General features: G+C 52.7%; 2 protein-coding genes across 7 annotated transcripts in view; one reads left to right on the top strand and one right to left on the bottom strand.

Annotated features, from left to right (window-relative positions):
- CD5 (CD5 molecule) overlaps positions 1 to 12,717 on the top strand; it is a 30,432-nt gene extending 17,715 nt beyond the window's left edge. Inside the window, exons 3-11 of the mRNA XM_023559700.2 lie at positions 1,843 to 2,148; positions 2,556 to 2,618; positions 3,340 to 3,663; positions 5,509 to 5,802; positions 6,790 to 6,915; positions 9,160 to 9,213; positions 10,476 to 10,595; positions 11,172 to 11,263; positions 12,283 to 12,717. Of these exons, the coding sequence (XP_023415468.2) occupies positions 1,843 to 2,148; positions 2,556 to 2,618; positions 3,340 to 3,663; positions 5,509 to 5,802; positions 6,790 to 6,915; positions 9,160 to 9,213; positions 10,476 to 10,595; positions 11,172 to 11,260 (1,376 nt within the window). The 3' untranslated portion in view covers positions 11,261 to 11,263; positions 12,283 to 12,717. The remainder of the gene's footprint in view (positions 1 to 1,842; positions 2,149 to 2,555; positions 2,619 to 3,339; positions 3,664 to 5,508; positions 5,803 to 6,789; positions 6,916 to 9,159; positions 9,214 to 10,475; positions 10,596 to 11,171; positions 11,264 to 12,282) is intronic.
- A 4,502-nt stretch (positions 12,718 to 17,219) lies between these two features.
- VPS37C (VPS37C subunit of ESCRT-I) overlaps positions 17,220 to 20,114 on the bottom strand; it is a 29,030-nt gene continuing 26,135 nt past the window's right edge. For all 6 annotated transcript variants that reach the window (XM_064287988.1, XM_064287986.1, XM_064287990.1 and 3 more), the window contains exon 5: positions 17,220 to 19,249. In XM_064287988.1, the coding sequence (XP_064144058.1) occupies positions 18,515 to 19,249 (735 nt within the window). In that variant the 3' untranslated portion in view covers positions 17,220 to 18,514. The remainder of the gene's footprint in view (positions 19,250 to 20,114) is intronic.

Genomic DNA, 20,114 nt, shown 5'->3' with positions numbered 1-20,114 from the left:
AACTTATTGAGTAGGTAATACATCCACCTGGCTCAAAAATTTTAAAATATAATAAGATCGACATTAAAGATTATTTCCATATCTGTCCCCCATCTGTCTAATCTTTCTACCCCCCCACACCCAGTAATAAAGATTTTAATAGTTTCTTGCATACCTTTTCAGAGTCTCTTTATGCAAATACAAATGAATATATATTTTTATATTTTCCTTCATGGAGTTTTATAAAATCACCCAAGCCATATACTTACCTATGACCCAGCAATTCCGCTCCTAGATATTACCCAAGAGAGATGGAAACCTCTATTCCCACACAGACTCGTACACAAATACTAATGACAGTTTACTCATAGTAGCCAAAAAGGAGAAACAACCCAAATGGTGAATGGACAAATTGTAGTAGATCCATACAATGGAATATTATTCAACAATCAAAAAGAATGAACTATTGATACATGCAACAAGATAACCCTCAAAACATGTTGAGCAAAAGAAGACAGACCAAAAAAAAAAAAAGGGAAAACGTGCGTACTACCTGTGCATATGCGGGTGAAAGGTGGACAATGAAAAAGAAAGAGTAAGAGAATTGACACATCTGAATCATGGTGTCGGCAAAGAATATGGAGTACACCACTGGCTGCCAGAAGAACAAATGAATCTGTCTTAGAGAAAGTACAGCCCTACTGCTCTTAGAAGCAAGGGTGGCGAGACTTTATCTTGGTTGGTTTGGACACACCATCAGGAAGGACCCATCCTCAGAAAAGGACATCGTGTTTGGTAGAGGGTTGGCAAAAACAAGGGGAATCCTCAAAGAGATGGATTGACACAGTGGCTGCAACCATGGGCTCAAACATACCAAAGATTGTGAGGACGCACAGGACCAGGCAATGCTTCATTCTGTTATACATAGAAGCACCAGGCAATGTTTCATTTCGTTATACATACACACGTAAGGTTGCCATGAGTCAGCGCTGACCCTACAACTACTAACAACAACAACATACTGTTAACCAAACAACCTGTTGCCATCAAGTCAATTATGACTCACCGCAACCCCACGGGACAGAGCAGAACTGCCCCATAGGGTTTCCAAGGAGTGGCTGGTGGATTCAAAACGCCGACCTTTTGGTTAGCAGCCCAGCTCTTAACCGCTATGCCACCAGGGCTCACAACATATGATCCCATTTATACGACATTCTAGAACAGGCAAAGCTAATCTCTAGTGACAGAAAGCTGATGAGTGGTCGCCTGGGGCCGGGGTTGGGGAAATTGACTGCATGGGGGCATGAGGGAGCTTTCTGGGTGATGGAGACATTCTCTGTCTAGATTATGGTGGTGGTTATTTGAGAGTATGCTTTTGTCAAAACCCATTGAACTGTATACCCTTAACGTGAGTGCATTTCACTGCACGTAAATTGTACCTCAATCAAATTGATTTTAAAAGTTAAAAAATATTTTTAAAAACTAAGCATGAGAGACCACGTCAGCTTTACTGCAACAGAATCTCGAGGGGTGGGGCAGGCGGCGGCTCCGCTAGGTGGTGGGTGCTGAGAACCCCATACCCACTGCTCCAGGTCCCTCCCTGGGCCCACTGCCCCCGCCCTGGGCCCAGCTCCTGTGGCCTCCTGGGTCAGGAGTCACCCCAGCCCAAGTTCCTGGGAAGTCCCTGCAGTGCTCGGAAGTGACAAAGACCAGAGGAGCAAGGCGGGGGAAGCAGAGGAAGCACGTGGGGCAGGAGGGAGCCTGGCTGCGCTGATCGTGGGGGAGGCAGAGGTAGTGGGGGTCCCAGTGGAGCACCCTTTCCGGTCTGACTGTCCCCAACCCCACCACCTCTTTGGTCCCCAGAGATCCAGGTGAAGCTAAGTAACTCCAACTCGCAGTGCCAGGGCCGGTTGGAGGTCCACCAACAAAGCCAGTGGTTCTCCGTATGCAGCCAGAGCTGGGGTTGGAGCTACGATCACCAGGTGGACGCCGCCGGGATGGCCGAGCGGCTCTGCAGGCAGCTGCACTGTGGAAAGGCCTCAGGGTTGGCCGTCTTGATCTTCAACAGCGCAGGGAGCAAAGTCCTCTGCCGCGGACGCCCAGGGTCCTTCTCTAACTGCACCAGCCAAGGGGCAAGCCTGTGCCGCCCTCTGAGCCTGATATGCTTAGGTGGGTACCAGCTGGGCCACGTGTCACCTGGGGCCTGGGCACCTGCCCAGAGGAGGCTGGGTAGGCAGTGGGAGGGGGTGCCCGGTTCACAACATCCGTTTCCAACCACACACACCAGTGGGGGAAATGAAGGGGGAAGGCCGAAGGAGTGCTGGTCTGGTAGGATGGAAAAGGTCGAGGACCTTGTTCTGCCAGCTGTTACCCTCTGAACCTCCATTTTCCCATCTGTAAAATGGGGTAGATACTGCCCACTTCGCAGCAGTGTTGTGAGGCATACAGACAATGTTTGGGCCAAGTGGGCTTAATGGAGGGCTTACATTGTAAGCTCCAGGCCACTCCCCACACTGCAGGCTGCCCTGCTCTTTCCTCGCTCCCTGGGCCTCCCTCACCAGAATGTTTCATTTCAGAGCCACCGACAGTGGCACCTCCACCCACGAGCCCTCCGCCCATCACCATTCCGGAGCCCACAGGTAAGAGAGCCCTGAGACCCCTCGGGGGTAGAGCTGTCAGATAAAGCAAATAAAAGCTCAAGACGCCAGTTAAATTGGAATTTCAGATGTTGTTGTTGTTGTGAGGTGTCGTGGAGCCAGTTCTGACTCATAGTGATCCTGTGTACAACAGATTTTCAGATAAACAAGAAATGTTTTTTCGTATAAATATGTCCTATGCAAGGTCCCTGGGTGGCGCAGAGTCCGCACTTGACCACTAACCTAAAGGTTGTCAGTTCAAGCCCTCCCAGTGGGGCCATGGAAGAAAGTCCTGGCAATCTGCTTCTGTAAAGATTACAGCCAAGAAAGCCCTATGCAGTGTGGCTCTACTCTGTAACCATGCGTCACCATGAGTTGGAATGGTTTTTTACTTCCTACGCGATATTTGGAAACCTTGGTGGTGTAGTGGTTAAGAGCTACGGCTGCTAAACAAAAGCTCCTTGGAAACTCTACAGGCAGTTCTACTCTGTCCCGTAGGATGGCTATGAGTCAGAATTGACTCAATGGCAACGGGTTTGGCTATGCGATATATAGGACCTCTCTGTGACGGGAAGCTCACTACCTCCCAAAGTTCATTCATTCGTTTGTCCATGTGTTAGGGCCAAACAGCAAGGTGTGTAGCGTGGATAGGGTGGAAGGGCTCTGCTGCTGGGCTCGTCACCACTCAGGCCTGCCTTCCCCTCTCCCCTCCTCTCTCTCCCAGCACCCCCCAGGCTGCAGCTGGTGGCAGGGCCAGAGGGCCTGAGCTGTGCCGGCATAGTGGAATTCTACCATGGAAGCCTGGGCGGCACCATCAGTGACGAGGACCAGGACCTGACCCAGGGCCTGGGGGATCGCATTTGTGGAGACCTCCAGTGTGGCTCCTTCTTGAAGCGTCTGCCAGAGGCTACAATGGAGGCACACAGGGAGCACAATGCCCTGCCATTGCAATGGAAGATCCAGAATGCCAGCTGTGCCCACCTGGAGCAGTGCTTCCAAAAAATCCACTCCAGGGAGGTCGGCCCAGCTCTCGGGCTCATCTGCTCAGGTGAGTGAGACCTGACCAGGACCTGAGGGCTTCCCCACGTGGGTCAGTCAAGGCTGGTTTCCTGCCACACAGGGTCCAGGCACTGTGGGAGAACACGGGGCAGGACACACAGGCACACAGCACCTCAGGATCCCCTGCCAGCAACACTGAACAAGCCCAGCGAGACACTGGCTCAGCTGCCCACTGGGGAGGTAGGACCAGCAGGGCTTCCAGGAAGAGGCAAGACTAGACATGGGTTTTGAAGGAGGAGAAAAGCAAGGATCTGGTGGAGGAAATGAGAAGAAGCTCTTTAGGCTTATGCCAAGGATCAAAGCAGGACGGAGCTTGTCAGGGAGCCTCGTAGGAGTTATTAGGTGCCATCAAGTTGATTTTCAACTCATAGAGACATAGCAGCCATAGGTAGATCCTCGGAGACGAGGTTGGACAGGTGGTGAGCAGTCAGTCCCTGGTGCCTCAGGAGGCCTGGCCTGACTGCCTGGGGTTCTTGAGCAGGGCAGAGGGACAGAGAGCAGACTAAGTCCCAGGAGGGCCTCCCACCACAGAAAGGTCCCAGACACAAGCAGATGAGATGAGAGATTGCTTTAACCCTTTGCAGCACGCTGTCCAGACTACAGTGAATCATGCTGACTGAGAGCTTACTTTGTGCCAAGAACCATTCCACTGCGTTATTTAATTTACTTTTCACAACAACCTTAGAAGGTGTGTGATATTATTATCCCCATTTTACAGATGAGGAAGCTGAGGCTCAGTGAGGTTAAACCTTTTGTACAGTGTCGTAGAGCATGAGGTGGGATTTCAAGCAGTAACACTAAGCCCCCCTGGCTACTCAAAGTGTGGTCCTGGACCAGCAGCAGCAGCTGCATCACCTGGGAGAAATGCAGAGTCTCAGGCCCCACCCAGACCGCTGAGTCCAAATCTGTATTTTAGCAAGGTGCCCTGTGATTCATAGAATTTAGGAAGCGCTGCTCTGGACCACTCAGCTGTCTGCAAGCAGTGCTGCCCCCAGCCCATAGGACCCCCTGTTCAAAGTAGTAAAAAGTTGCCTCCTCCAGCAAGAAGCAGCTCCCCAGCATCTCTTGGCCTGATGAAGGGGCAGGGGCAGGTTTTCAGCCCCAGTAGTCCCTCAGCTGGGGTCTTGCCTTTTTGGTTTCCTCTAAGCAGAAGATCTACTAGGGCTTTGAATGTGGACATTGCTATGGAAACTGGCCGAAACTGGCCAAAGCTGGGGAGGTCACACTCCCTCTCAACTAAGCATATGTGGGCCTTGGATAGGCTGATTGTCTTGGAAGAGAATCCAGGCCCCACCCTGACGCAGAAACAGGCCCAAGTCACTGAAGGCCTACCCCTAAGGCTCTGAGTCTGGGAAGCAGGATTCCAGGGGTTTGTCTGGGACTCAGAACAGGAGGTGTTTCCTGTCCCTGGGGCTCAGTTTCCCACTTCTGAAAAGCCCTCGCTCTTCTCAAGGAGTAAGGGAATAAGACGATGTTTCTAAGAGGGGATAGACCAGGCAGAACCTCTCCCCACTGCCTTCTCTTACCCCCGACTGGCTCAGCGCCGACTTCCTGCTGACACTGCCAGCTTCCTTACTCTCGACGGTGCCCATGCTGCTGCGTCTTAGATGTCTTCTGGTTGCTGCCCAGAGGAGCCAGATACAGCTTGGTTGGGGGAAGTGCCAGAGGGGACGCTGGGCAGGAGGGAAGGGCAGAAAGGAAGGCAGTCTGGTCCTGGTGGACCCACATGGTGTTTGCTGGTGGAGAACTGGCCCTGGCCAGGCTCAGGCTTCACCAGTGGTCCAGGAGGACAGGCTTAGGCTGCCCCTCCTGTCTAACTGCTTCCGCTTCCCAGGCTTCCAGCCCAAGGTGCAGAGCCGCCTAGTGGGGGGCCGCGACATATGTGAAGGCACCGTGGAGGTGCGCCAGGGCGGGCAGTGGGCAGCCCTGTGTGACAGCTTCCCAGACAAGAACCCAGCACGGTGGGAGGAGGTGTGCCAGGAACAGCAATGTGGCAGCGTCGATACCTATCGGGAGTTGGATGCCGGTGAGAAGGCCTCCCAGGGGCTCATCTGTCTCCAGGAGAAGCTGTCCCAGTGTCATGAGCTTCAGGAAAAAAAACCCCGCTGCAAAAGGGTGTTTGTCACATGTGAGTTTGGCCAGGATGGTGGGCGGAGGGCAGTGCTGGACTTTCTCTGTTTCTGAAGAGCAGATCCCAGGAGCTGGACACAGAGCCCTAGAGCCCTGGGAAAGGATGAGAAGATGACCAATGAGGGGCGGGAGGGTAGGAGTACTCAGACAGCAACGAGCACGAACAATAACAGAGACTAGACCAGGCAACAAGCAGCTAACAGATGATAGAATGCTTACCGACAGAATGGAAGATAGAAAATCAAGGGATAGATGGTGGATATCCACTATAGTAATGGATAGATGGGCGATGACTGAATAACAAGTAAAAGAGAGAAATGGATCAATGGATGGGTGGAGAATGGATGAGTGGAGAATGTATGGATGTAGGATGGATGAATGGAGGATGCATGAATGGATGGAGGATGGATGGATGGATGAATGGAGGATGCATGAATGGATGGAGGATGGATGGATGGATGAATGGAGGATGCACGGATGGATGGATGGATGGATGGATGGATGGATGGATGGATGGATGGATGGATGGATGGATGGATGGATGATAGGTTGATCCATGATAGATTATTGGATAGATGCAGAATGGATAGAAGGAGGATGGATGGAGGAATGGAGGATGAATGGATGAAGTATGGATGGATGGAAGGACAGATGGGTAAATGGATAAACAGATGGCTGGCTGGCATTGGTATATTAGTATGTGATGCAAAGGCAGTCAGGCATCAGTAACTGACAAATGGTAGAAAGCTGCCCCAAGAGCGGCAAATGATAGCTGGATGATAAATTATTAGATCATAAAAGGTGGATGAACAAATGAGTAACAGAGAATTCTAGAGATGGATGGAGAGACCTGCCAATAGATAGATAATTGCCTTCCACACATGCTGGTGAATTCCTGGGAGGAGAAGGGTGACTGCGGGAGGCTCTGAACAGACAGCTTTACACCCACAGGGCTGGGGCTGACCTGACTCCTCTCCTTCCCTAGGCCGGAACCTGCCCCCAGCAGGCCTGGGGGCTGGCACCGTGGCAAGCATCATCCTGGCCCTCCTGCTCCTAGCTATGCTGCTGGTTGTGTGTGGCCCTCCCGCCTACAAGAAGGTGGTGAAGAAATGTAGGTGGTTGTGCCCTGAGCCACTCCCTTTCGACCCCCCGTACCCCTGCCCTCTGTGGGCAGACTAGAGGAGCTGCATTTAAGCTCCACGGAGGAAGGGTCCTGCCCAGAGAGCTGGGAGGAGGCTACTCTGCTTCACCACCCAGCCCTGCCCTTCTCGTGCCTAAAGTAACAGAAAGAGAAAACCAGGAAAAATTGTAAACGCTTTCTTTTTTTTTTTTTAATAATTTTTATTGTGCTTTAAGTGAAAGTTTACAAATCAAGTCAGTCTCTCACACAAAAACTTATATACACCTTGCTACATACTCGCAATTGCTCTCCCCCTAATGAGACAGCCCGCTCCCTCCCTCCACTCTGTCTTTTCGTGTCTATTTCCCAAGCTTCTAACCCCTTCTACCCTCTCATCTCCCCTCCAGGGAGGAGAGGCCAACATAGTCTCAAGTGTCCACCTGATCCAAGAAGCTCACTCCTCACCAGCATCCCTCTCCAACCCATTGTCCAACCCAGCCCCTGCCTGAAGAGTTGGCTTTGGGAATGGTTCCTGTCCTGGGCCAACAGAAGGTCTGGGGGCCACGATCACCAGGGTCCTTCTAGTCTCAGTCAGGCCATTAAGTCTGGTCTTTCTACAAGAATTTGGGGTCTGCATCACACTGCTCTCCTGCTCCCTCAGGAGCTCTCTGTTGTGTTCCGTGTCAGGGCAGTCATCGGTTGTAGCCAGGCACCATCTAGCTCTTCTGGTCTCAGGCTGATGTAGTCTCTGGTTTATATGGCCCTTTCTGTCTCTTGGGCTCATAATTATCTTGTGTCCTTGGTGTTCTTCACTCTCCTTTGATCCAGGTGAGTTGAGACCAATTGATGCATCTTAGATGGCCACTTGTTAGCGTTTAAGACCCCAGATGCCTCTCTCCAAGGTGGGATGCAGAATGTTTTCTTAATAGATTTTATTATGCCAATTGACTTAGATGTCCACCGAAACCATGGTCCCCAAACCCCCGCCCCTGCTACGCTGGCCTTCAAAGCATTCAATTTATTCCGGAAACTTCTTTGTTCTTGGTTTAGTCCAGTAGTCCTGACCTCGCCTGTATTGTGTATTGTCTTTCCCATCACCTAAAGTAGTTCTTACCTACAATCTAATTAGTGAATACCTCTCTCCCACCATCTCTCCCTCCCCCCTCTCATAACCATCAAAGAATATTTTCTTCTCTGTTTAAACTGTTTCTTGAGTTCTTATAATAGTGGTCTTATATAATATTTGTCCTTTTGCAACTGACTAATTTCACTCAGCATAATGCCTTCCAGATTCCCCTATGTTATGAAATGTTTCACAGATTCATCACTGTTCTTTATCGATGTATAGGATTCCATTGTGTGAATATACCATAATTTATTTATCCATTCATCCGTTGATGGGCACCCTGGTTGCTTCCATCTTTCTGCTGTTGTAAACAGTGCGGCAATGAACATGGGTGTGCATATATCTGTTCGTGTAAAGGCTCTTATTTCTCTAGGATATATTCTAAGGAGTGGGGTTGCTGGATCGTATGTAGTTCTATTTCTCGCTTTTTAAGGAAGTGCCAGATGGATTTCCAAAGTGGTTGTACCATTTTACATTCCCACCAGCAGTGTATAAGTTGTATATGCTTTCTTAATTCACCATATCTGTGGCCTAGCTGAGACCCACTCTGGACCAAAGGGAGGGTGTGGCCGTTCTTTAGAAGGTCATGGACACGGGCTCCGAAGGCAGGAGGCATGCATCCAGCCCTACTCCAGCACTTACCTGCTATAGGGGCTGTGACTGAGCTTCCTCCTCTCTCTGAGCCTCAGTTTCCTCAGTGGGAGACTGCACACCTTGTGAATGCAGGGAGTTATTTGTGATTCTTGCCTTGTAGAAGGCAGAAGAATATTATTCAGCCACAAGGAGCTGGGATTAGAGAGGCTAAAAAGAGATAACCAGCAGGTGGGCAGTGTTAGCTGGTCCCTGATGCCCTCAAAGATCTTTCTTCTCCTTCTAAAACCCTGGGGCCGCATCTCCTGGAGAAGCAGCCACCTCTGCACTCAGCCACGCCTTTGGTGCTGGATGGCTCCACTTCAACCTCCTGAGTAAGTTAGGAAACTGAGGCACCAAGAGACCCCAGGGGGCAGGACCAGCAGTCTAGTCCCACCTTCACTGTACCTGCAGCCTCCTCCCTTCCTCCCTCCCTCACTGACCCCTACCCTAATCTGCCACTCTTGTCTGTCACTCAGTCCGCCAGAAGAAGCAGCGCCAGTGGATCGGCCCAACAGGAATGAACCAGAACAGTAAGTGTCCACTGGAGGCAGGGTCCTCCCTCCACCCCAGGTGGTGTCCCTGGGGCTCAGGAAGGAGGCTGTGAGCACATCAGAGCCAGTGGCTGCTTGAGGCCTCTGATCTCCACCATGTCGTCCAACGCGTGACTGTGGTCAGCAGACATTCCCACACCAGGGAGGCCGAGGCTTCTTGACCCAGCAGGTGGTTAAGTGGTTTCTGCCCCAGAAGCCTCAGAGACCACGTGTCCCCTCAGTTTCTTGCCTCGTCTCTGGGGTTGACTTAGCCAGAGGTCCCAAGCAGTCTTTGCCTCCTTGGGCAGCATCCCCCAATACCATGGCCAACGGAATTGGGGAACTCAGAAGAGAGGATTTCATGATCAGATGGACTTGGAAAATAATGAGTTCACCAGAGCTAAACAAAGTTTTTTAATTCAGGACTTATCAGAACTTTTAAGGAGCATTTTGCATTGTTCATCTCTAAGAGTTGGGTTGTATTAAGAAGGGTTGTCCATGTTAGTTTTATCATGGAGTGTCTTTATCATGGAACAACTTAAAAGGGCCTGTTTTAGAACATGGGAAGCCCTGGTGGTGTAGTGGTTAGGAGCTATGGCTGATAACCAAAAGGTTGGCAATTCAAATCCACCAGGCACTCCTTGGAAACTCTATGGGGCAGTTCTACTCTGTCCTATAGGGTTGCTATGAGTTGGAATTAACTCGACATCGATGGTTTTTTTTTTTTTTTTTTTTTTAGAACATGTGGGTGAAGCCAGCCTATCCACCCCTGTTCTTCACCTTCTGTCCCCCAGCCACAGCCAGGGCCACCCACCAGATAGAACTCCAGCCCTCTTCCCGCCTCCCAGTCCACCTTCTTCCCCCTTTTACAGCTCAAGGGCCAAATCCTTTGAGAAGGCTCCGTGTTGCTGTCTTTTCTGCAACACAAAGCCTATCAGCTCCAGAGGACTGGGAGGTCCATCCTGTCCCTTGTATTCCAACTCCCTGCTTAACAAATGTTTGATGATTGACTCACTGACTGGACGAAGGCCACCCTGCCCATCAGGCTGCTGGCCAGCTCCCATGCCTCTCAAAGTCTGTTGCTGGCCCTGCTGGTATGGGCCTCCCCGGGAGGGGGGTACATCGAAGAAGGTGTGGGTGACTTGCTCCCCACCCCCTCCCCACATTGCATAATGGGAACAGGAAACCAAATTTGGGGCAACTGTTGGGGAAGGAGGAGGAGAGAAGGAAGTCTAATGACACTGTCCCCTGCATTTGCTCAGTGTCTTTCCATCGCAACCACACGGCCACCATCCGATCCCAGGTCGAAAACCCCACAGCCTCGCACGTGGATAACGAATACAGTCAGCCCCCCAGGAATTCCCACATCTTGGCTTATCCAGGTAAGCACCAACTGGGGCCCCTAGGGATAGAGGCAGAACTGCCACAGCAGTACGGAGACCAGGCTACATCCTTGCAGCAGAGGAGAGAAGGGAGGCCCCAGGAGGAAGGCAATCAAACGGCCAGCTTGACCGCAGGTCACGGCAGGGGAGGGGGCAGAAGGGATACAGCCTTAACAGGCCCCCAGCTGTCCCCTGGAGGCCCCAGCCACTCACCAGGAAAGAAGAATGCATCGTTAACCCCTGCACCACTGTGGCCTAATCGGCCTGATTTTCTGCAGGGCCCTGAGGACCTGGTGGTAAATCAGGCCCCTTGGATTCCTTCGAGCCAGGAAAGGCCATTAAGTGGCCCACAGGAGCCGCACTGAATGCCCCCTTTACCAGCACAAACAATTCCGCCCCAGGGAACCTGGAGTGCAGCATCATTAGTGAACACTAGGCAGATTTGATCAAAACAGACAGTGGAGCCACCAGCTCGTAAAAGCCCTGTGATCTTGTGACCCGCTGCACTGCGTGGCTCCAGGCTCTGAGGCCAGAGGGATAACCTGTCTGATGATGGCCCCTCCTTTCTCTCCCCAGCTCTGGAAGGGGCCCTGCACCGTTCTTCTGCCCAGCCTGATAACTCCTCTGACAGCGACTATGACCTACACGGGGCCCAGAGACTGTAAAAGGTGAGCTGGCTCCAGCCTGACCCCGGCCTGGCTGGTCCGAGGCACAGTTCTGCCCATGAATGAATAGCACACTGACCATGAGCACCAAGCACCTCAATTAGTGGGACGTGAAAGAACAAACATCAGTCATTTAGGAGATTGCGACCCTGGGGGATGCAAATGGTTAAGCCCTTGGCTGACAGCCAACCCAAAGTTTGGTGGTTCAAACTCATCCAGAGGCATCTTAGAAGGCCTGGTGATCTGCTTTCAAAAGGTCCCAGCCATGAAAAATCAGCCACTGAAAGCCCTACAGGGTAGTTCTACTCTGACCCACATCAGGTTGCCATGAGTCTTGAGGGCAACTGGTTTTGGTTTCTAACTTAGGGATGGAAGCTAATTTGGCAATTGGAGTAAACCAGTTGCCGTCGAGTTGATTCCAACTCATGGCAATCCCATGTGAGTCAGAGTAGAACGGTGCTCCATAGGGTTTTCAACGGCTGATTTTTCAGAAGTAGAGCACCAGACCTTTCTTCCAAAGCACCTCTAGGACTCGAACCTCCAACCCTTCAGTTAGCAGCTGAGCACGTTAACCATTTGCACCACCGAGGGACTCTGGCAATTGGAACAAAACAGAGGAATCATCAGCCCTAAAAATCAGCTCTGAAAAACCTCCATCTCGGAGCCCCTAAGAGTTTCATGATGGAATAAAACCTTCCTAGAGCTGCTGGGGCCCTGGTGGTACAGTGGTTAAGTGTTTGGCTGCTAACCAAAAGGTCTGCAGTTCGAATCTACCAGCCGCTCCTTGGGAAGTTGTACTCTGTCCTTAAGGTCACTCTGCGTCAGAATTGACTCGACAGCAATGGGTTTGTTTTTTGGTTTAGAGCTGCCCACCTACCAAGAGGGAAGAAGACACCCTCACCCAGAAGGGCAGCAGCTGTCCCCTGAGATTGAGTCCAGGGCTTGGGCCTGTCCCCACCTCCCTGGAACTCCTCCAGGGTGTGAGGCTTCTCCTCCCATGCATTTCTTTCTCATCCCCACAGATCTGGGAGCCGGGAACAAAGCTCAAGAGCCAGACCTGTTAGTCCTGAGAAAACGCTGCATTCACCACTTGGAAATGACGTCTGACTCGTACCCCTAACCGGAACATGCCAGAACAGGAGTGCCTTTCAAACACAACCCACTACCCTACAGTTGCAGGCCAGCTCTTACGTCTCCCTGCAGAACCTGGCTCACTGAAGACCCCACAACAGCTCGGCTGAGCCCCCCAAGTGCAGAAGATGTGGAAAGGCAGACCCGGAAACAAGATGCCCTCCCAAGTAGAGACACCCCCAGCCCATCCCCTGTCTGCTGTGACAGTGATACCAAGTAGACTCCGACCCCAGTGAGTGAGAAGGAAGCTCACGTCTGGGTGGAGAGGGTGATTCTCTACTGCATTTTTAATTGTTCTTTGTAAATAATGCTTTTTCTACTGAGAACTACAGCATTCCTGCCTCTTCCACTCAGGGTCCACCCCGTGGCTCCCTCTGGGGACACCCACCAGGAGGGGAACCTTCTGGGGCACCTTGGTGGCCACTGTGGTTGAGGGGCTGCAGACCTGAGCAGAGACAGTTTAGTACCTTCGGAGCAGCTGCCAGTAAGGGAAGTGTGTCCTGAGCACCCAGGCTTCATCTGGCAGCCCCCGCCCAAAGCCATATCACCATCTCCGGCATCTTATGATACCCCCACCCCCTCCCTGTCTAGAGAGAGCAGGAAACGCTCTGTTGAGCCCAAAGGGCCCAAGTGCCACCCTGGGGCCCTGCACAAGGGGACTTCATTTTTGCCTCATGGCCATCGAGTCGATTCCGACTCACAGCGACCCTATAGGACAGAGCAGAACTGCCCCATAGGGTTTCCAAGGAGCATCTGGTGGATTCAAACTGCTGACCTTTTGATTAGGAGCTGTAGCTCTTAACCACTACACCACCAGGGTTTCCGGCACAAAGGGAGTCCCTAGTAAATTCAGTTAAAAGTTTATGGCAAAGGTAGTTTCATCCAATTAGAGTTAACCTTCTAACCTAAAAGTCAGAGAATGGAGCTGGGTATATGCCTTTGGTTTAAATAATCCCCTCAGTAGTCTCTTCCACTACTTGGAGATACTGGAAAACAAAACGAAACCCACTGCCAGCAAGTTGATTCTGACTCATGGTGACCCCGTGTGTTATGGAGTAGAACTGTCCCATAGGGTTTCCCCGGCTGTCGTTTTTATGGGAAGCAGATCACCAGGCCTTTTTTCTGTGGGGCTGCTGGGTGGGTTCCAACTGCCAACCTTCAGGTTAGTAAACCCAGTGGCGTAGTCGGGCACAATCTGTTCTCTGCCGATTCCTGTGGTGCCTAAGCTTCTGTAATGACAAGCAGGAGACTGTCTAACTAGGAGCTCAGTTAGGAGTCTAACAGGGAGAGAGGCTGGGCGGGGGTCACTAGGGCATCAGACAGTTCCCAAAGAAGCACAGAACCACCTCTCGGGGGCTGGGGCCTCCTTCTATGCAGTTTGGCCCTGTATCCTCCATACCAACAAACATCATCAGTCCAAGCCACAGAAGCCAGCTCCTGATGAGCCAAAGGGGGTGTCTCCAAGGAAACGGAATGTGGGGGTGGGGGGTGCTCACACAATCAGAGGAGCTGGAGACCCAGGACGCACAGAGCGGGGAGTCAGCACGCTGCAAGAGTCTGCTCAGCACTCTCCACCGGGATCACCCTCCAGCCAGGCCTCCCCGCCAGGGTGCCCGGGCCCAGGTCACCAACCTAGGAACCCAGGACCAGGGATCCCATTTACCTCCCTGTTTTAGCAGGGGAAGGGGATTGCTCAAAAGGCAGTTTAGGCTACTCTTAAGGAGGACAAAGGATAAAAAAAAAGGATACGAGGTGCCAAATGTCTCTTCCCAGCACCTTTCCTGTTAAAAGTGTTTTAATTTATAGTGTGGTCACCATGCAGTGGCTTAAAAGCAATTATGGCCTACCTTAAAGACAAACCAAAAAAAAAAAAAAAAGCTTAGTTAAAGAGAAAAGTCTCTTTAGAAAACTGTTTTTTTCAAGTGGTGGTAGGTTTGGGCGACACATTCCAGAGAGATGTTTGGCTGAGCAGCTGAATAGGAGCTACTTCATCCTTGTTGTGAGTCGCCATGGAGTTGATTCCGACTCATGGCAACCCCATGCATTGCAGAGTAGCACTGCTTTCAAGGCTGTGACCTTTAGGAAGCAGATCACCAGGCCTGTCTTCTGAAGTGCCTCTGGGTGGATTCGAACTGCCAACCTTTCGGCAAGTAGTCAAGTGCTTAACTGTTTGCACCACCGACCTTGGCTGCTAGGCCCAACCCCAAGCCACTGATCGCCTCAGCTGTAGGGGATGTTCTGTTGTGACCCGCACAACCTCTGGGCCCTAGTCTTGCCTTTGGGACTTGATTCCTGTCCTCCAGATTCCTTTGGTTAATTCTCCTGTACACCTCATACCTCCAGCTGTGTGGGATTTCTGAACCGGCCACTGCATGCCCTGGGTTTATCTGCTGGGCATCGAGCTAACGTTCTCTTCCCTGGATCCGCTGCCACCCAAGTTGCTAAAAAAGGCAACCAGGAAATCACCACCACCCACTCACACCCAGGAGAGTGGTCCATTTTACCCAGGAATTCAGCCTAACTTTACCCCTAAGTCAATGAAGATGGAGCAGACACAAATTTACCCCTTCGAACCAGGAAAAAAATAAAAATTCCACATTTCAGACACGAGAACCATGAACCATCACCACCTGCTCCACTGGACTCTCACTGACAAACTTGCCCATCCTAAGGGAAAACAACTGTCACAGGAGCTCACTCAGTGGGGTTATGGTTCACCAGGAAATTTGGTGGCAAAGTAGAGAAGCAAGAAGATGCTTCAAAACACCCCTTCTGCCACCCCAAAAGATGCTTTCAGAATTCAGAATCAAAGATGGGCCATTTTAAAAATCAGAGGGATTTCAAGTTGATCAGGCTGGGAGGTTACTGGCCCAGGGTAGTGACGGGTGGCCAGTGGCCAAATCTGCCTGCTGTGTCACCTGCTGGGCCTAAGGACGTTTTGAAATTATGAAGTAGTTGTAAACACTTAAAAATTAAGAGATTTCATGTAAGAATCTGGATTCCTGGCTTCCCTGGGGGTAAAACTGTGCTCTGACCACAGTAGGCCAGGGGCCACATTCCTGCCTGGGAGGAAGCGGTGGAGTGGTGCTGCGCAGTCCCTTTGCCCCCACACCCCGGCCCCTTCCCTAAATTACATCACTGCCTGACCTGGAGGCATGTGACTGTGCAATCCCCGATCTTAGCCCATATTCCTCAGGTTACAGCCAAGGAAACTGAGGCCCCAGAGGGACACTCACTTAACCACCCAGCAACCATCCACTTCCAGTTGTCACTTATCCAGGGATCCAGGAATCCCGGTAGAAGCTCAGATGGATGTTATCTGACAGCTGAAACGGCCTCGCCCCGACACGGAAGTGTCCTTGCTACACTACGAAACTTCGAGGTGCTCAGTCTGACACGCAGGGTCTGGGCCCCTGCAGTCCTTGTGCAGCAAGAAGCCCCGTGATCAGCCTGAGGGTGCCGGGTGATTCCAAGTGGGGGAGGTGGGGCAGGGAGGGGGCATGGGGAGTGCATGTGACCTCGTCCAGCTGCTGTCTGTGTGACATGTGGAGGGCCCAGTGAGGGCAGCTTGGTGCAATACTGACCAGCTGAGGCAGGTCCTAATAAAGTCCTCTCTTAGGAAGTGATGCTTCTTCTTTGAAGCCCCCCACACACCCTGCCACCTTCCTGGCACCGACCCAGAGCAGGCGATGTGACTGTGCTCCCAGGTGAGATGTTCTGTTCCTTCCTACAAAGCCTTGCTCCTTCTAGCACTCCCTGGAGCCCTGTCCCTCAGGCCCGGATGCTTGCAAAGGCGAGGCCAGAGCCCAGGCGCGAGTGAAGTGCAGTAGACGTGTGGCTGGAGCCCAGCAACTCAAAGCTGTGCGGTTAGACTCCCCAACCTTCCTGGGGGCTGTGACCTCCCCAAACCTGGATGCTTCTGGGGTCCAGACCCCACTAAGACATCACAGAGGAGGTCCAGCCTCAGCCCCCTCCAGGCTGCACAGCCGGGTCACCAGGCCACCACCTGTAGTCTCCTCCTCTTGTTTAGAACTGGGGATAAAGGAGCGGCCTCAATATAAAACTTTTCTTTTTCAATGAGAGGATGCACGTGGAAAGAATTGTTGAGTATCTGAGTCTCGACCACAAGGGAGTCTGCCCTTGTTACGTGGCAGGAAAAGGGCAGCAGGAGCAGAAATGACCTGAGGGTCCATTAGAAATCTGGTCTCTCGACTCCCCCGGAGCTGTCCTGGTGAAAACCAGAAGATGCTGCATCCCAGGCCTCATGAAAACCAGCTCGGCAGCAGAGCTCAGGAGAGGGCGGCAGGCTGGGCGAGGACACAAGACTGGCTGGTGCCACAGCTAGCTGAGTGGCCTGCTGCTCCTCTGAGCACACCCTGCGGTCCCAGTTTAGAGACCGGATCAGAGGACGAGGACGTGAACCTCCCGTTTTGGTGACAAGGACAGCTGACAATCCTGTCAGCCCAGCAGGTGGCAGAAATGCGTCGCCTCGCAAGCTGGGCTAAGGACCAGACGCCCCCTGGTGGGATCCTGTGGCCTTGCATGACACAGGTCTTGGTCCAGGACAAGGCAAGTTCGCAGGCTCCAGCAGGAAGATGGCTAAAACCGAAAACCAAAGAGTAGGAAAGGGAAGGGAAATGCTGTAAGAGTCAGACCCCAGGGCAGAGGGGCTGAGGGGGCAGCAGCTCCAGAGATGATACCCAGAGAGGTGGGATGTCGTGGCCACGGATCAGAACAGTGTTCTCATGGCTGTGGGGAAAGAAACCAACGCCCTCCCCCAGGCAGCCACATCTTCACTTCTCAAACCCACCGGAGCCCCAAGACTACCTGTACTTCATCAAAGTTTATTACGGCAATTAACCATACAGACGTCCGGGCAATCACACATCCGGAAGCATTTGGCCAGTGCAGTCCATCAATGACTTTTCTTTATAAATAACTCACAAGAAGCAAGCACAATTGGTAAAGAACCAACACCTGGCACCTTATGGCGCATACACATGGATGGGTGGGGGGCAGGCACCAGAAGGTCAAGGTTGGCCCCCAGCACTTCCAGGCCCACCAGATGCTGGACAAGCCAGCAGTGGACATTTCAAGGCACAGCTTCCTGCCCGGTAGCAGCTCCAGGGTCTGCCCTCAAGACCCAGTTCACATCTGAACCACCGAGTTAATGCTTCCTTTATTAGACCTGCTTCGGTCTCCTGTGACCACTTTTATTCCGGGACATGCTTAAAACCCACGCGTGCTGGAGGCTGCCTGAGTTGCAACCCCTACCCTTTGGACCATACATTCCTAAGATGAGATGCAAAGAAGCTGACTCGAACATACATGGTGGTGTTCTAGAAAGCACCATTTGGATGTTATTGTTGGGGCATCTCCTGATGTCTTAGGGAGACTGGGGGATGACGTCAGGCAGCTGGAGGGGCGGATGAAGGTAGCGGGCTGCTGGAGAATGAGATTCAAGGCACTAAAGGGGTAGACATGGGACAAGCTTATCTGACTTCAGACTATTAGAGTTAAATTATGGCTTTATGAGACCTATAAATTATTGGTCATCTTCACTCCGTCCTCTTCCTCTAATCCAGCCCTCACAGTGGTGCGGGGGACAGGCTGTCCTTGACGGGACTAGACAGACACAAGGAGCTGCACCCCTTGGCGTGGGCACCAGGTAGAATTTGCCAGACCCCAGGGGAGGGGGCGAAGGGTGAATAGAGGGCCAGAGACCCAGGGCTATGGTAGCACTGAGATACCACATTGGTTCAGATGCCCGCAAGTGCAGGTCTGAGTCACAATCACGCACGCGTTCACACAGATGCCCACAGAGAGGTGAACTCCCGCCTGGCAGCACCAGAGTGGCTGCGGAAGCTAAAGCCAGTCACCAACAGGAGCTCCCGGGAACACCTGTGGCCAAAGGCCAGTAAGTGCTGTGAGTGCCTCTCAGGGGCTACGTGTGCCAGGCCAGGTCCCTCCCAGGCTCTCCGGTACACCATAGCAGTCCACAGGGAGTGCCAATTCCACTTCCAAGGGCACCTCGCCCTCCAGGAACCTTGAACTTCAGTGATGGAGGGGCCAAAGGCTGTGGTGGAAGTATAAGTAGGGAGAGGCCAAGGGCCAGGATGATGTTTAATACCCAGGCCAGGCAGGACCCTGAGGTGGTGGAAATCCATAGGGAGGAGCAGGCCCCGGCGGGTAGGGGGGCTGGGGGGCACCTGAGGGCTGGGGCTGTCCTGGGAAGCTCAGGAGCGGGGGCTGCGTGGGGTACGGAGGTTTACCTCCTGCTGAGAGGTAGGGTGGCTGCTGCTGAGGATAACCAGGACCGGGGGCCCGGCCTCCAGCCACGGAGTACCCAGATGCAGAGCCACCAGCAGGGGCCATGGGATAGCCTGGCCGGGGTGGCAAGCTCCTCTGTGGGGACCAGGAGTAGCCCCGGGCAGGCCTGGCTCCCGGCTGGGCTGGTGGGAACGTGGGGCCCAAAGGCACACTGTAGGAAAACGAGGGCTGGGAGACCACCGGGAAGGGGGCCGGCTGCCGTGCTCCTTGGGTGGTGGGGCCCACAGGCATGCCTGGAGATGGGCTGTAGGGCAGGGGGTAGGGAGGCATGACAGATGGCGACTGTGTTGGCTGCTGCAGCTCCTCGGCCACAGGGGGTGTCGCCTGGGGGGCTGGGCGAGGCGGGGGTGGCGGTCGGGGCGGCAGGGCATCCCCAGCCGGCTCCTGGGAAGCCCTCGGCTTCCTCACCACGTCCTGGAGCTTCTCCACACGAACCCGGCGCAGATGGGACAGCATCCTCATGGAGGAAAAGTTCTCCAGAAATGTTTCCAAGGGCACCTCGCCTTCCAGGAACTTCTCGGCCATGGCCTGGGAGAAACAAGGCCTGGTGACCACAGGGCCTGCCGGGACTGAGCCTCCCACTTGCCCTGGAGGCAGGGATCAGCTGCAGACCTCCTACCTCGGGGACATGCTGCTCCCACCCTTCTCTGGCCCTCATTGGGAATTTTTCTTTACAGTCTGTGGAGTAAAGGATCTAGTTTACCCTAAGTAAGGTGGCCTTTGTCCTTGGCTCTGGAGAAATAACTCTCGGAGGAGTAGAGATACGTTCACCTGGGACTTCCAGGCCACACTTTAGGATTTGTGCTGGTGAGTGAGGGCTGACCAGAGCAGAAAAGACTCACCTGAGAGGCCAGTAACAACTAGCCTCAGAAGGCCTGATTTAGTCTATGATGCAGGACTGGCCAATAAAAGTCCTGAACACTAAGGCTCAGAGAGCTTCCTGGGTGATGATAACACCCGCTCTTGGGAGGGTAGCGTATCCCTTGGGACATGGAAGCTCCACATTAGATACCCTCCCAGTCCTCGCCCTATGCATGTCTTCGTTTGTATCCTTTTTGGCTATAACAAACCTGTATTTATAAGTACGCTATACTCTCTGTGGGTCGTTCCACTGAATTACCAAACCCAAAGGGGCAGTGGGAGCCAGCAGGTCAGAAAGTAAGAGTGTCGAGTGGACTTCCCAAACTTGCGGCTGGCATGTGCCTTTTTGGCAGTCTGAAGGATGATGTCCTTTTAACTTGTGAGCTCTGACCCCGCTCCGGGAGGCTAGAGTCAAAGAGAGAGAGTGCCTGGAGATAAGGACGTAGAAGTGAGAATGTGAGGACTGGATCCAGCCCCATATTTTGGGAATTGGGTACATGCTGGTCATTGCCGCCAACAGCTCCCGTCACTG

The sequence above is a fragment of the Loxodonta africana genome, chromosome 7, assembly GCF_030014295.1.
Source record: "Loxodonta africana isolate mLoxAfr1 chromosome 7, mLoxAfr1.hap2, whole genome shotgun sequence".
Taxonomy (NCBI): domain Eukaryota; kingdom Metazoa; phylum Chordata; class Mammalia; order Proboscidea; family Elephantidae; genus Loxodonta; species Loxodonta africana.
This window is presented reverse-complemented; position numbering and strand designations above follow the sequence as displayed.